General features: G+C 38.8%; 1 protein-coding gene and 1 pseudogene across 1 annotated transcript; both read right to left on the bottom strand.

Annotated features, from left to right (window-relative positions):
• Positions 1-230: 230 nt before the first annotated feature.
• LOC111906619 (5S ribosomal RNA) lies at positions 231-348 on the bottom strand (annotated as a pseudogene).
• A 4,964-nt stretch (positions 349-5,312) lies between these two features.
• Positions 5,313-7,568, bottom strand: LOC111906585 (wall-associated receptor kinase 5). Its single transcript, XM_023902337.3, has 3 exons — positions 6,731-7,568; positions 6,496-6,612; positions 5,313-6,395 (listed from the first exon to the last, which is right to left on the bottom strand). The coding sequence occupies exons 1-3, from the start codon at positions 7,566-7,568 to the stop codon at positions 5,335-5,337; spliced, it is 2,016 nt and encodes a 671-aa protein (XP_023758105.1). The 3' UTR covers positions 5,313-5,334.
• Positions 7,569-16,997: the final 9,429 nt, after the last annotated feature.

Here is a 16,997-nt window from a genome sequence, read left to right as displayed (position 1 = left end):
TGTGTGGTACTTGTATGTGCCTAGTAGGGAGGTGAGTGTGGGCGAGGTCACGCATCTCATCACTAGGTGAGTATGGACGGGGTTCCGTATCTCATTATTAGCAGAGCAGGGGCGAGGCCCGAGTTAGGAGGGAGGTGAGTGTGGGCGGGGGCTCGTACCTCACTATCAGTAGGGTTGTGGATGGGTGTAACATCCCCCTCGGAAACGTATCACAATATTGTCCGCTTTGGGCCACTCGGCACGAGGACTTCCCAGGGGGTCACCCATCCTGGTACTACTCCCGCCCGAGCATGCTTAACTGCAGAGTTCTTATGGGATCTGCTGCCCTCACGGCTTTAAAACGCGTTGTGATAGGGAAGGTATCTACACCCCTTATAAGGAATGCTTAGTTCTCATTCCCAGCCGATGTGGGTCAAGGAGAACTAAGCATTCCTTATAAGGGGTGTGGATACCTTCCCTATCACAATGCGTTTTAAAGCCGTGAGGGCAGCAGATCCCATAAGAACTCTGCAGTTAAACGTGCTCGGGCGGGAGTAGTACCAGGATGGGTGACCCCCTGGGAAGTCCTCGTGCCGAGTGGCCCAAAGCGGATAATATTGTGATACGTGCCAGAGGGGGATGTTACAAATGGTATCAGAGCTAGGGCACGGGTCGATGTGTTCGACGGGGACGTCGAACCCTATAATGGGGGGTGAAAGTGGGTTAGATTTGATCCCACATCGGCTGGGAAGGAGAACTAAGCATTCCTTATAAGGGGTGTAGATACCTTCCCTATCACAACGCGTTTTAAAGCCGTGAGGGCAGCAGATCCCATAAGAACTCTGCAGTTAAGCGTGCTCGGGCGGGAGTAGTACCAGGATGGGTGACCCCCTGGGAAGTCCTCGTGCCGAGTGTCCCAAAGCGGACAATATTGTGATACATGCCAGAGGGGGATGTTACAATGGGGTTCCATGACTCATCAGTAACAGGACAGGGCGAGGCCCAAGTTAGGCGAGGCCTTAGATCAGGAGTAAAGTAGAGTATGTTTAGCTATTTGTTATGTGTTATGTTATTATATGTTTGTATGTTTTTAGCGGGCGAGGCCCAGAGACAGGCGGAGCCTAAGAGAAACATATATGTATACCAAGCGGGGCTCGATGCTAGGCGGGGCACGATGCCGGAGCTAGTTTGATGTCGGGCAAGTCCTTATGCAGCGGACAGGGGCCTAGTATGTGGTTATGTATGTGGTATGTGGTAGGTTGGGGAACTCACTAAACTTCGTGCTTACGGTTTTCAGTTTTGGTTTAAGGTACTTCCGGTTGCGGAGGGAAGAGCTCGGGATGATCGCATGACACACATACCAAAGAGTTTTTAGCCTAGGGTGTTTACTCTGATAAAATAAATATGTCTGAAATGATAATTGGTTTCATATAAGGATTTATGGATGACTTGGTTATGGTTGATTAATGATTTTAAAACGAAATTTTTTGTCATGATTTTTGGGATGTTAGAGATTGGATAACCTTATTTGAGAAGATGTTAGGTGCTCGAAGGGGACACGTGAAAGACATCGGGCCTAAGCCTTTCGTAGAGGGTACAAGTGCTCTCTCTCCCAGTGGCAGTCACAGTTACAAACACCGCAACCAACACAGGTACTTATTAATTTGTTGTGAATTTTGTTGTTTGGTAGTTTGTTAAAATGTTAAGGATTTAATGTGTTTGTGACTTAATTGTTAAGTAATTAAAATTTGTTTTTATAGTTTGATATATTTTAACTTATATTCTTACTTTGTAGGATGCCGATGTTAACGCTTTTCTCCGAAGTCCGGCGTTTGTGACGGCAATTGGGGATATTATCCGCTCATTTAGCAAGCAAGTCGACAATGCGACCAACAACGACGAGGAAAATGACGATGGGGAAGACGATTAGTATATATTGTTTTGTTTTATGGATGATGTTATTATGGATTTATTAGAGAATGGACTAGATCGACTACTATTTCATGTTTCGACTATTATTTCATGTTTCTAGATTGTTTATGTAATGTGATATACTTTGTGTATGTTGTTTGACGTTTTATGTAAAGCAGATTTATAAATTATAATTTTTATATTTTTATAAATTTTGCATTTTTATAATATAAACTAATATAAAATATAAATTATATTTAAAAAAATCAGGCATTAGTGGCGCCACCTTTAGGGACGATCTTGAGCATTAGCGACGACAACTCTCGTCGGAATATTTGGCCACTTGTAACATCCATAAAATTCATGAAAAATTTAAACTTTTCAAACATTCCAAAACCATCCATTGTTTACAAATTGTTTTCAAAATAATCCAATATTAGAGTTTTCCCAGAAATCACAACATGAAAAACGAGGAGGTGCATGGTCAAGCCTTCACCTTCCCCGCGATCATCCGAAGTACCTAAAACAAAATCCATAACTGTAAGCACGAAGTTTAGTGAATTCCCCCAAAATACCGCACAAAAATAACACGCATATAATAACAACATACTATGGGCACAATCAACCATCGGGTTGGAATGCCCCAGGCCCTCAACCATCAGGTTGGATTGCCAACATACTATGAGTCTAATCATCCTCGGGATGGAATACTCTCGGCTCACAACCATTGGGTTGGAATGCCCATATACTATGAGTCCAATCATCATCGGGATGGAATACTCTCGGCCCACAACCATCGGGTTGGAATGCCCCGGTCTGTTGGCTTACACACAAAGTAGTAAAGCCTCAACCACCAATCATACATATGCACATATACCAGATAATCACATAACAGTTTACAAACAGTCAAACCGATCTACAGATCATTAAGCATAGCAACATACTGCCTACCAAGATACCGATCTAACAGATCATAACAACATAGAAACATCCTATCTACCAGGATACCAATCTAACAGATCATAACAGAATATCAATTCACTGGGTCGGCCTTGGTGCCTTCGACCCGCAAGTACAGTGAAGAAAACTCACCTCACAAGTAGTGCTGAATCAAGAAGATCAAACCCCAACTCTCAGCTCCGATCTCGACTACCTACAACCACCATGTGACTCACTTCATTAAAATACTAAATTACCAAAATACCCTTAAATTCAAACTTTGAAAAGCTCGAGACAACTCGTCGAGTTACCAGAGCAACTCGTTGAGTTCTTCAGCATCTATAAAGTGGGAAAATCCTAACCAACTCGTCGAGTTAGCAGAGCAACTCGTCGAGTTTTTCCTAGCATTAATGCATTCAGACACTTCCAAGTGAAACCAAAGCCCCAAACTATAGATCGGGTCCCCTAGGACCGAGATACCACATAAAGTTGCTAACTTTACGTCCATGCATGGCATCAAAGGGGCTAAAACACTCAAATAAGGCTTATCAAGGGATTTAGGGCATGAAGGAGGGCCAATACTTTATAAAGCTTGGAACTTTAGGCTCAAAGAGCCACAACACATCCAGATCTGAAGTGGCAACTTCAAACAATGCATCATTCCAAGAATGACTCCATTATGGATCAAGAAGAACAATATATTTTCATAGAAGTAGATAGGGGTGTTCGTTTGGATGGATCGGTTTAATCCGATCCAATTTCGGTTTTCAGAACATGGATCCGAATAGTCCAAACTAAATTTAAATCCAATCCGATCTGATCTAATTACAATTCGGTTGGATCGGTTTTTATAATTCGGTTTTCAAAAACCGAAACATTTTAACACGAAAAATAATTATAAGATTACTAAACTTTACACAAGAATCAAAAACAAATTACTTAGTTGTGATTTGAAATTAATAAATAACTAATAAGAAGATATATTATAGTTAAATGTTTTATAGATAGAAAACTTTTGAGTGAAACTGCATATTAATGTTTTTTTATTGGGTGAAACGTTCCTATTTGAAAAAATAAATTACAAAATTTATAAAAAACTATAGATATATATTATAAATTGGTAAATAACAAATGTTTATTCGGTTTTTTTGGACTATTCGGTTCTTATTTTATAATCCAAAACCAATCCGAAATCCAAAATAATAATTCGGTTTTGTTGAAAACCAATCCAAAAATCCGAATATCCAAACCAAATTGTCCAATTGGATAATTCGGTTTTATCCGAATAGTGAACAGTCCTAGAAGTAGATCTAAGCAATAAGAGTTCAAGGTATTGACTTTATACCGCAAAAACGTTTGCCACAACAGGGTAAACACCAGATCTACAACATCTCCCTTCAGCCAACTTCTTCAAGCTTCTTGTTCCTTCCAAAAGACCACCAAAAATCACTCTTTAAGCTCACACATACACACAATAAGAGTAAAAGCACGAACTAGGGTTTTCTCTGGATAAGGAGGCGATGAAGGAGGCCAACAATGAGAGTTAAGGCCTTTAAATAAAGTGCAAACCCTAAAAGTTAGGGTTTTCATGTCCAGCCTTTAACTCGTCAAGTTGGGGCCTTCCAACTCGTCGAGTAGACATTAAAATATACGCGGGCATTAAATATTCTACATGACGAGTTGGAGCCTTTTAACTCGTCGAGTTGCCCTAAAAATACATATATTAGCTTTTAAATTCATACTTGAAAATTGGGATGTTACACCAGAGTAACACTCTGGCCGGTAGCCAGAATATTATTAGGGACGACACCTTTAGGGACGACGTCGGGTATTAATGACGACGGTTATTAGGGGCGACGCCTTTAGGGACGACTATTGAGTATTAGCTACGAGGTATTTGCGGCGACTCAATTGAGACGACATGTCGTCCCTAATCCTTTAGGGGCAACTTTCTTGACTATTTGCAACGCTTTATATCGTCCCTAAATGTGCCTTTTCTTGTTGTGGTTTGTGTCCTTGATGAAATGATTGGTAGAAAATAGTCATTGCGGTTCCTACCAATTTTTGGATTCCTACTGGATCTGGACCCTTGAGGAGTAAAATTCAAAATCTTCCATAGATAAATGGAACTTGAGAATTAAGGACCTGAATGGATACCAAGCCGTCGACCAGCGTCTTGTTAGGGTTACTTTTTTGTAAGGAGGCGGAGCCCCAACTCTATGAACTTGTGTTGATTTGTGTAGCTGAGACCAACCCTATTCTAGTTACGGTTATTTTTTTGTACTTTGTCTATATAACAAGGCTAAGCTAGGTTTCTATGGTACTATCGTTTTCATACTCGTCAACAGAAATTCCCTTAGCATACGTATATATGATGTAGGTCACACCGACCCAACAATATTAAATAATATGTCTTTGTGTGGGATTTATTCTCGTTTATTCCTAACATCAAAAATATTCACAATTACAATTACAAACCCTTATTCATATGTACAATTATAAACCCTAACTCGGAAGTTCAAGTTGTACTACTTTTAATTTGTCTAAACCCATAACCACCTCTTTCATGCTTTGTCTTTCCTTCACATTCTTTCTCATACATGTCTTAACAAGCTTAGTGATCTGAAATATATCATCCATCAGAGCTTCATCTAGAACTTGCTGGTCTAAAATTTCAAGCACACGTTTCTGCTTGACTAAGAACTGGAAATGTGAAACCAGACCTTCACCACAATTTGTTGAAGACACAACTGTTCTTCGGGTTAAGAGCTCCATAAGCACTACACCAAAGGCATAAACATCACTTTTTTCAGTAAGTTGCCCCGACCGGAAATACTCTGGATCCAAATATCCAAATGTGCCTTCAATTTTTGTAGTTAGATGAGTTCTGCTGAGAGGTATGGACCTTGAAAGTCCAAAGTCAGAGACTACAGCTCTGTAGTTCTCATCCAATAAGATGTTATGTGGCTTAACATCCCTATGGAATATGGCTGGGGATGCATATGAGTGCAAATACGCTAGTGCGCCTGCAACATCCCTAGCCACTCGTATACGATCTTTCCATGAAAATTTGGAAACTTCTTCCCCGTCATGAAGATGTTGTGAGAGGGTGCCATTGGATAAATACTCATATACCAATAATGGGACTTCAGACTCCAAGCAACAACCTAACAGTTTAACTATATTCCTATGGTTTATCTGTGAAAGAATGAAAACTTCATTAACAAATCGTTCTACCTGATCTTCGTCTACTACGTTTGACCTCTTTATGGCTACAATGGTTCCATCTGTCAAGAAACCCTTATACACTGTACCCTGTCCTCCCTTGCCAAGCAACCGTCTTTGACTAAAACCCTCCGTAGCCTTCTCTATCTCTTTGGCAGCATAAACTTTTATTTTCATTACATGTGATTTATCAGCAGAGATATGCTGCTTTAATAGATATCCACCATTCCTTTTGAAGAACTCCTGCTTGATCTTATTTTCCTTTCTTCTGCCAAGTTCCTTATATGCGTAGTGACCAATAGCACCAAAGGAAAAAATTCCAATCACAGATGCAATAATAACTGCATGGTAAAGTTATGTTTAGCTGCAAATATGTATGTCTGTGTGTGTGTTTCTTTGTTTGTCGCTTACACGATCAGAGAGAATGTAGGGGTGATTTACCTGAGATGATTAAAATGTGTCTATGTGAGGAAGTGCACGTGTAGCTCCCAGGTGTATTAATGCAAATCTGATCCTCTCTACAAGGATAGTTGTTTGGGCAAAGACATTCGTTGATATCTATTTTAAGGATATCCAGAAAACATAGACCCGGTTAAATCTTATATGATGATAGTATTACATAATTTACAAACATGAGAGGAGTGTATGTAGAGTGGTGAATAGCTTGAAATTATACCTTGGCATCCAATGTGAAGGTAAGGGTTCCCGCTGTAACCATTCTTGCAGCGGCAGTTATGTCCCAGACCTTTGGCTGAGTCGATGCAGTCACTGTTCTTGCCACACAAACAGCTTCCTCTTAGTTGAGCACGGTGGCAACTGGTTAATGTTATAACCCAATTTAAGACCACAGGAAACTGGTATGAAGTTAGTGTATAGCCAAACATCGATTTTTCTAGAGAAAAGTTCTTTTCAGCAATGAATACACGACTGCATGGGGTCTTGGGGCCATGATTGGAAATTACAGCCTTATATGCATTGGTTTCCACTGGGATGCTACTTTGGCAGCAACCATTTGAGCCATTACAAGCGAAAAATCCACTTATGGTAGGTGGGGGTGTGATACAGCAAGAAGCGCATCTAGCTTCTCTGAAATGTGAGGGACTTAATGATTGAAAAATAGCAGATATGTTACACCCCACTGCTATATAGACATTTTTTGTATGTGAATATCTAAAGTGTGGATCCAGTTGAAATTTTTTAGCACCTGCTTTGGTTGCAGATTCATTAATACATCCGAAAGGTACCTTACCAACTATACGTATGGACTCCATGGAGATTTCTGAAATTAGGAATTTATCATTATTTACAAATCGAAGAGGAGAAACATATGGTGATGATTCATTGCACGAGACTTCAAATGATGTGTTCAAGAAACAACCGGTCCCCATGCCATATGGATATGGGACAGTTATGTTACCACATCTCTCCTGGCAACCTGGCTTCGCTAGAGAGGCTCGTGCCTCATGCACCCACAACAAAAATGGCATTGCAAGCATGAATGATTTTGCTAGCATTTTGTATGTGTTTTCAGATTTGTTACGATTATTGATCAGAATGAGTTACATGCGAAGAGTTATGGGACAATAATTTAAGTTTATGTTGGGAATCTTCAGAAACCGTTTACATTTTTTAATCTTTAAGCAACATTGTTTTCATATATAATGCGCTTAGGAAATGTGCATAGCACGCTTTGTGATCATCAACGACCAACAATTTTAGCACTACGTGCATTAAAAAAAGGCCAAAATAGGTATTAACAAGCAGTTTACTTTACTTATATTGGGACTTGAACATACTCATTTTTCACTTGGCTAATCATATTTACGCTTTTTTTTCATTTTAATCAACTAACTTAAAATTACAGAAATGGTCCCTTTAGTTTGCTCAGAATCACATGTTTGATCTAACTTTTGAATAGTTGATAGTTTGTGTCCATGTGGTTTCAAACAAGTGCAGTGTTGATCCCTTTTATTGGATGCCGTTCAGACGTGAAGTTGAGTAAAAGACTAATATACCCCTTATTTTTTATTTTATTTTTATTTTTTATTTAACAAAACTACAGGGACAAAATGTGTACTTTGAAAAAAAAAAATCCTAAATTATTTATTACTAATCGATCATCTTCCCACCCGACTCATCGACTCCAGTTCAATCCCAACTTTTCTCCTCTCTGATGGATTAGTCGTCGGCATGCGTTGTCATAGCAACATATATATATCTACCGATAACATGGACTCATGTGCTCTCCTCAATCTAAAACCTAGTTGTACCTAAACAGCTCCCTTCAGGCTCACCTTACACCGTATAAGTCCTTGACGATCCCCATCCCTCACTGTTTTGCGTCTCCGGTGATCCACATCCCTTCGGTCTCCTCTTAACACCTTCATCTCACGTTGCGTCTCTAGCAGACCATATCCCTTCGATATCCAGTTTCCAATTTTTGCATTCATTGCTACTCTCCATCATCCACCTTCTTAAGAGATCTATAACAAAAGACGTTCTCAAACCTTGATAGTGAACATAGAAGATAAGATTGTTTCTTTTGGAGAGGGGAGGGAACAAAAACATGTTGCAAATCCAAATTAGAAGTAAAGATCAAATCAGGAAACCGAAACCAACAAACAAACCCTATCCTTGATTCTTTGATTCTTAATTGGGAAAAATTGATTGTTTATTCGAATTTCATTTGTTTCTTGTTTTCATCGGCCTTGGATGCAGGTGGTGATTTTAGTTGTGGTTGTGGGGTTTTTTTTGTCTCTTCCCAGTTCTTTGGTCTCTTCCCCATGGATGCAAGTGGTGGTTGTAACATCCATAAAAATCATGCCAAATTTGAACTTTTTAAAACATTTAAAATCATTCAATTATTACAATTCATTTTCAAAATAGTATCATATCAGAGTTTCCAAAAATCATAATCATAAATCGAGGAAGTGTACGGTCACGCCTTCGCCTTCCCGCGATCATCTGAAGTACCTGAAACAATAATCGATAAATGTAAGCTCAAAGGCTTAGAGAGTTATCCCTAAACTACCAACACCATATAGATATAACCATCTCATATAAACATATAAGCAAATCAGCATGCATAATGAGCCTTCAGCCTGACTAGACCGCCTCGCAGGCCTTCAGCCTATCTGGACCGCTCTCCGAGCCTTCGGCACATCTGGACCGCCTCGTAGGGCCTACAGCCTATCCGAACCACTCGCTGGACCTTCGGCCTAACTAAACCCCTTTCCAGGGCCTTCAGTTTATCCGGACCGCCCTAGGTATGTTGGCCTTCAACATAAAGCAGGACCACCTCAACCCAACCCCCAGTCAACAACCATGTGCACATACATATCAAATGCTAGCATATATAACAGTCAAACCGATCTAACAAATCACTAATCATAGCAACATCCCATTACCAGGATACAGACCTAACCGATCACTAACATAGCATCATCCTATATACCAGGATACCGACCTAATCAGGTCACTAAGCATATCTTCATCCTAACTACCGAGATGTAAATCAATAAGCATATCATGTGATAAACCTGGATACAAATCCGATAAGGGTCGGCATTGGTGCCTTAGACCCATTTGATATAGTGAGGATAACTCACCTCACAACTGTCGCGCTGAAGTGATAAGCTCAAACTCTCGGATCACCGCCACAAATTCCACCACCTATATTCACCATAGAACCATATCCATAAATTTTCAATTTCCCAAAATGCCCCAGAAGTCAACTAGTCAAACCTTGGTCAAAGTCCAAGTCAATGGTCAAGGTCAACAGTCCATGATGACCCGACTCGTCGAGTGTAGTTCACCGACTCGTCGAGTCCTTCCTGAACTCGAGAAGTCGTGAAATCCCCCATTGACTTGTCGAGTTTCCCTGCAACTTGCCGAGTTCATGTATGTTCCAAAAGTCGAGAAAACCCTAGCTGACTTGTCGAGTCCTCACACTGACTTGTCGAGTCCATGCAGAAACCCTTGCCCGACAATCTTCATCGGACTCGCCGAGTTGGTCACGCAACTCGTCGAGTCCCTTCAGTTCTTTCTTCATTCAGATGCTTTTTAAGCCATTCCAAAGCTCCATAACGTAGATCTAAGCTCCTAAGACATACTTCTTATGTAAAGTTGCAAACTTTACGTACATGCAAGGTGATAATGACTTAAATCAAGCTAAATAAGAGATTCTAGGCAAGGGAAATTCACTAGCATGATAAAGACGGAGACTTTATGATTATAAGGACCAAGATGAGCCTAGATCTGAAGTTGCAACCTCAGATCTTGGTTCATCACTTGAAATGAAGTACCAACACACCAAAATGCCCCTAAAACTCAAATATAGAAGGATCTAGCTAGAAGAAGATCAAGGTAACGACTTGATACCTTCAAATGATGCTAAACTGGGGTAGACTTCAGATCCACACACATTCCTTGCCTCAAACTTCCTGATCTTCAAGTTCCTCTCACCAAGATCCACCTTCCAATGCTTAAAACACATAAGTATGGAGAGAAAACGGCGATTTAGGGTTTCTGGACTCACAAGAGGCTATAAGGGAGGCTAAGGGAGGCTAATGACCGTTTAAATAAGGTGAAAAATCCCAGAAATTAGGGTTTCATCCTCCATCTCCAACTCGGCGAGTCGTGTCTTCCGACTCGGCGAGTTGGTCACTTAAGTATGCGGTCCAAACGTGTTCATACTCGTCGAGTCAGGGCCTCCAACTCGTCGAGTAGACTTTTCAATATGAAAGATTAAATCTGAAAATTAATACTTGAGAGTCGGGGCGTTATACTAGTTATCAGGCTCCTCCGACCAAATTCACAAGCAACAACTTTATTTTTGTTTGGGTTATAAAACCCAAGAGTTGGATATGTAGATTGTCGATCTATCCTTCATCTTCAATAACAGCATGTACATTTATTTTCTTTTTCCTTTTTCTTATATGACCCTCTTAAAGAATCGGGATTCAGAGTCATATTTACGTTGGTATTTTGATTACGATTCTAGTTGATTGTCAAAATGCTTGGTTCTAGGAAACACAATTAAGCATATTTGATCCGTTGTGTTTTGCTTATTTAAATGGTCGTATCAGTATATTTTAAATTTTTCATAACCAATTAAACATGACCAAATGAATCGGAAGATGACGGAGGATTATCGTTATTGAGAGGAATAGACGGATATTGGTGGAACATTAGTCGATGGTAGGATGAGTTTCATTTGGGTTAGGTAGGTCCCTTAGTAGTTAGTATATAAAATAGTTATATGAAATTAAAATAAAAACAAAAATAAAAATTAGGTATCAGGTATTAGGGGCATATTAGTAATTTGATAAGCTTTTAACAGAATCTTTTTAACAGAGTTAGACGGAAGGACCTTTGTTGTAATTTCTCCAAACCATAGGGATGGTTTCTATCAACTTTTCAAAGATTGGACAAAACCTAGGAATTTAGCCAAACCATATGAACCATTTCTAAAATTTACTCTTATCAAATATTAAATATGTTCATATACCTTTAATAAACACATTGAAGTTGTTGCCCAAGACCAACGGATGTACCTCTCGTACTAGTATTTTTTTAACCGGCAAATCTAATTTACTCATAAACTAACATCTGATTTCATTTATGTCCACAACGAGATTTGACCCTCGACCTCAATCAATATCGTACCTATCGTACCAGTATCACTCCATACAAGTCTAACCCACTATAACGTTCACTTCCCATCATACCAAAATTGTTAGTTTTTTTTAATGTTAATTATATGTTAAAAAACAATATAAATATACGATTAATTAAATTTAAAAACATTTCATTAATTCATAAAAATTAAAACTACATAATAAAAATAATGAAAATTGCATCTAATCGTTGTTGATGGTCATTAGGTTGTGGATTGTTGTATATATATGCTTCAATAAATTATGGCAAAGGTTGTTATGCATTTGTTAAAAGTATTACTCTCGATTAAATTCTATCAATAGCTTGGCATAACAAAAAGACATGTAAAACTCCTAGAAAGGAGCCTAGCCCAAAAAAAGGGTAGGGGCCAACTATGGAGAAAGTTGAAGGTTGTTTAAGATGAACAAAAAAACAATAAAAAAAAAAGGTGAAAAGAGGGTCAAAGTAAAAGAACAATTATAAAAAAGGTGAAGTGAGGAATCTAAAAAATGTGACACCGACGGACAAAAAATTGTTGATCTGAAGAAGTCATGGATACAGTTAACATATTTTAGCTAAATAAAGTTTTTATCTCAACCAATGTAATTGGGAATGGGGAAGATATATATATATATATATATATATATATATATATATATATATATATATATATATATATATATATATATATATATATATATATATATATATATATATATATATATATATATATATATATATATATATATATATATATATATATATATATATAAAGAGAGAGAGAGAGAGAGAGAGAGAGAGCTATGTTTAAATATGGATTGACATCTTTTGTGCGGATGTATGGACGGTGCTATTCTGTGAGAATGACAAAGAAAATATGGTGTTTGATAATGTGAATACGTTCAATCTTACATAACTATTGTCATCATCACGCATCCTCACCAATTAAATCGTCTATAAGGTTATTATAGATTTTGTTTATTATTCTCATTCTGTCCGACTGTTATTAAGATGTTTATTGAGTCGGATTCTGTAAGAAATGAAAATGAGTGAAAACCGATGCGTGAGAATAAAAAATAAATAAGAATTAGTGAGAATGCATTGAAATGACAATAATTGTGTGAAGATGAACGTAGTTACATTACTAAATAACTTATTGTTTTAGTAATTCTCATAGAATAGCAGTGTCTACACGTCCGTACATTAAATTGTTCATCCACATTATCACCTAGCTATATATATATATATATATATATATATATATATATATATATATATATATATATATATATATATATATATATATATATATATATATATATATATATATATATATATATATATATATATATATATATATATGTATACACACGCATGCCTAAAAGATAGATGTTACACACGACACTATACAACCTAGAACTTTGTTTGATGTAGCGGTGAATGTTGAATAATACCAAGGAATTGAAGAAACAGCAATAGGCAAAGGGAGGTTGATTGATATACCAACAAGCGAAAATATGGAGCTTTAGGATGACAAGGGGTTGACTGGTTGTCTATTAAGGAGAAAAAAATTGAAGAAATTGTTATACCATAATTACAATTAAAGAAAACGAGAAACATATTTGAAACAATAACTAAACCAAAACTCAAAAAGGTACATGGAGTTGGTTAAACCCAAAATGAACAGAATTATAGTAGAACTCACATGTATAGTATGTATAGTGAGGGTGGGGAGATTTTTGTGTAGTGGGTTGGTGAAACATTCTTTGTATGGGATAGTAGGGTTGTAAACGAACCGAAAGAATACGGACAGGGGTTTGTTTTTTCATTCGTTTAAGTTGGCCGAACAAATGAACGAACACAAACGGATAAACGAATGAGTTTTCTTGTTCATGTTCATTCGTTTAACAAATTACATTGTTCATTTTTATTCGTTTATATCTGTGAACATACTAAACGAAAATAAACGAACGAACATAAATGAGCAAAGATATACAAAAAGAATTAAACATATATGAACAATTAATATAGTAATATAATTAAACAAAATTAGGCATATATGGACATAAAAGAAACTTATATGAATGCACATAAACAAACGTAAACGAACGTTGACGAACATAATTGAACGAACGAGATTATTGTTCATGTTCGTTCGTTTAACTAAACGAATGGGGATTAATGTTCATGTTCATTCATTTATTAAATAAACGAACATAAATGAACTTTTCGCCGAACGGTTCATGAACAATTCGTTGAATGTTCAGTTTATTTACATCCTAAGGGCTAGTAAAGTTTAGTAATTTTCGAAAATCTTTTCAAATGTTTATAAAATTTAAATGCAAAAAATTAGTCTAAAACATAACATAGTTTTAAAATCAATGTTTAATTGTATGAATGTTTAATTTATAATATCATAACAAAATTCAAATGAACCATACATGCATGACCTTCAACTTATCTGAAAAGTAAGCTAAAAGTCTTTGACCTCTAATTTGTAAGTACATGTCAAAATAATGAGTTAGGCTTGGGGGTCTAGTGGGTTATATCGAAATCTAACTATGGAATGAAATTAGGAATGGCGATACTCAATTCCTAAGCAGGGGCGGACATAGGATTTCAAGGTAGGGTTGCGCGGAAAAATCAAGGGTTGTATAATAGTAGAAAAAAATTCAAAAAATTTTGCATTGCAGCCGGAAAAGTCAGGGGTTGTGCGGGTCACTATGTGCCCTATACTAGAACCGCCCCTGTTCCTAAGTTCGATTCCAAAAATCATTTGAAAACGTTTTTAAAACATTTCATTGCATAATAACCATTACAAAACATTCTAGTGTAATAGTGATAAGATATAGAGTAAGTCTAAGTTGAAAGTGGAAATAAATGCATATATATATATATATATATATATATATATATATATATATATATATATATATATATATATATATATATGCAATTAACCCAATCATCGCTCACTGCTCTCCAAATAGTCCCTTTTCACTAAAGGTCCAATGGTCGGGCAAATTTCAGATAAGCGGCCCACTTACAACTATATTTTATGGCGAAACATTATCTTCCATAAGTAGGGTTTAGTTAAACATGACTCCTATGGAATGGGATAGCAAATCCCATCTCGTAGCATTGTTCTTCCATAAGGAATAGTGTTTCTCCTATAAACCAGGATATTGGATCCTTCATAAGCATAAAATCTCAACTCAAATAAAAGATGAAAAGTAAATACATACCAGCCACAACATCGGGCGCCGCACGGACCTCCTCCGCGGTCAACTGAAATGCTCTCCCACGAGCCCTCGGGGCCTCGGCCTTCACCGGCCGAACCTCGGTAACCCTAGCAGCAGGCGCAGATCCCTGCGCTGATCCCTGAAGAAGCTGCGGGCGCTCGGCCTTCCGATGGCCGGTCTGGTTGCAATGAAAGCAAACCGAGAATCCCTTGGGGCAATCCCTCGCGATATGCCCCTCCTTCCCACACTTGTAGCATACCCCAGCCCTGCAATGAAAGCAAACCGAGAATCCCTTGGGGCAATCCCTCCTTCCCACACTTCCTCGGTCACGTGGTCAGCAAGGAAGGAATCCACGTGGACCCCTCGAAAATCAAGGCTATCGAAAACTGGTCTGCACCAACTACACCAACAGAAATTCGCCAATTTCTAGGTCTTGCTGGTTATTACCGAAGGTTCATCCAAAATTTCTCCAGCATCGCAAAGCCTCTTACCGCTTTAACCCAGAAAGGTGTGACCTACAACTGGGGAGAAAAGCAAGATGTCGCATTTCAAACCTTGAAACAAGCCCTTTGCAGTGCACCTATCCTTTCTCTTCCGGAAGGGACCGAAGATTTTGTGGTGTATTGCGACGCTTCAAAGCAAGGGCTGGGTTGTGTACTAATGCAGAGGGGAAAGGTGATTGCATATGCCTCACGACAACTGAAAACGCATGAGGTCAATTACACCACTCATGACTTAGAACTTGGAGCAGTGGTCTTCGCTCTTAAAATCTAGAGGCACTACCTTTACGGTACCAAGTGCACAGTCTTTACGGACCACAAGAGCCTCCAACACATCTTCGACCAGAAGGAATTAAACATGAGACAACGACGTTGGGTCGAATTGCTCAACGACTACGAATGTGAGATTCGCTATCATCCGGGAAAGGCAAACGTCGTAGCCGATGCCCTTAGTCGAAAGGAGTACTCAGGCCGGAGAGTGAAGTCATTAGCTATGTCAATCCATTCGCACCTGTCAACGCAAGTCAAGGAAGCTCAAATAGAGGCCTTGAAACCCGAAAACGTGACAGGTGAGGCCCTTAGGGGAATGGACAAGAACTTAGAAATCAAGAGTGACGGAGCACGCTACCTCATGAACCGGATCTGGACACCAAAGTTTGGTGGATTCAGAGAGGTAGTTATGAGCGAGGCACACAGGACCCCATACTCCGTACACCCAGGGTCAGACAAGATGTATCTAGATCTCAAGCAACTCTACTGGTGGCCAAACATGAAAGCGAAGATCGCTACGTATGTGAGCAAGTGTTTAACTTGCGCCAAAATAAAAATAGAACACCAAAAACCCTCAGGCCTACTCCAACAACCTGAAATACCTGAGTGGAAATGGGAGCAGATTTCCATGGACTTCATAACCAAACTGCCCAAAACTCAGAGTGGCCAAGATACTATTTGGGTAATCGTCGACAGATTAACCAAGTCAGCCCATTTCTTACCGATCAAGGAAACCGATAGGATGGAAAAACTATCAAGAACCTACATCCGGGAGATCGTACGACTTCATGGAGTACCAATGTCCATCATCTCAGATAGAGACAGCAGGTTCACTTCCAGATTTTGGCAATCATTGCAAAAATCCATGGGAACAAGGTTGGACATGAGTACGGCATACCACCCTCAAACTGACGGACAGAGTGAGAGGACGATCCAAACCTTGGAAGACATGTTGCGAGCATGTGTAATCGACTTTGGCAAGGCATGGGATATTCACTTGCCTTTGGTCGAGTTCTCTTATAACAATAGTTATCATACTAGTATCAAGACCGCTCCATTCGAAGCCCTTTACGGCCGTAAGTGCAGATCACCCCTGTGCTGGGGGGAAGTGGGCGACACCCAATTGGCAAAAGGTCTAGTCCCTAAAAGCACCCTCACTGGTCCGGAGATCATCAGAGAAACTACCGAAAAGATCGTGCAAATACGAGAACGACTGAAGTCCTCAAGGGATAGGCAAAAGAGCTATGCCGACAGGAGACGTAAACCCTTGGAA

Source organism: Lactuca sativa, chromosome 7, assembly GCF_002870075.4.
Source record: "Lactuca sativa cultivar Salinas chromosome 7, Lsat_Salinas_v11, whole genome shotgun sequence".
Taxonomy (NCBI): Eukaryota; Viridiplantae; Streptophyta; class Magnoliopsida; order Asterales; family Asteraceae; genus Lactuca; species Lactuca sativa.
The sequence above is the reverse complement of the archived record's forward strand: the minus strand, read 5'-3'. Positions and strand labels throughout refer to the sequence as shown.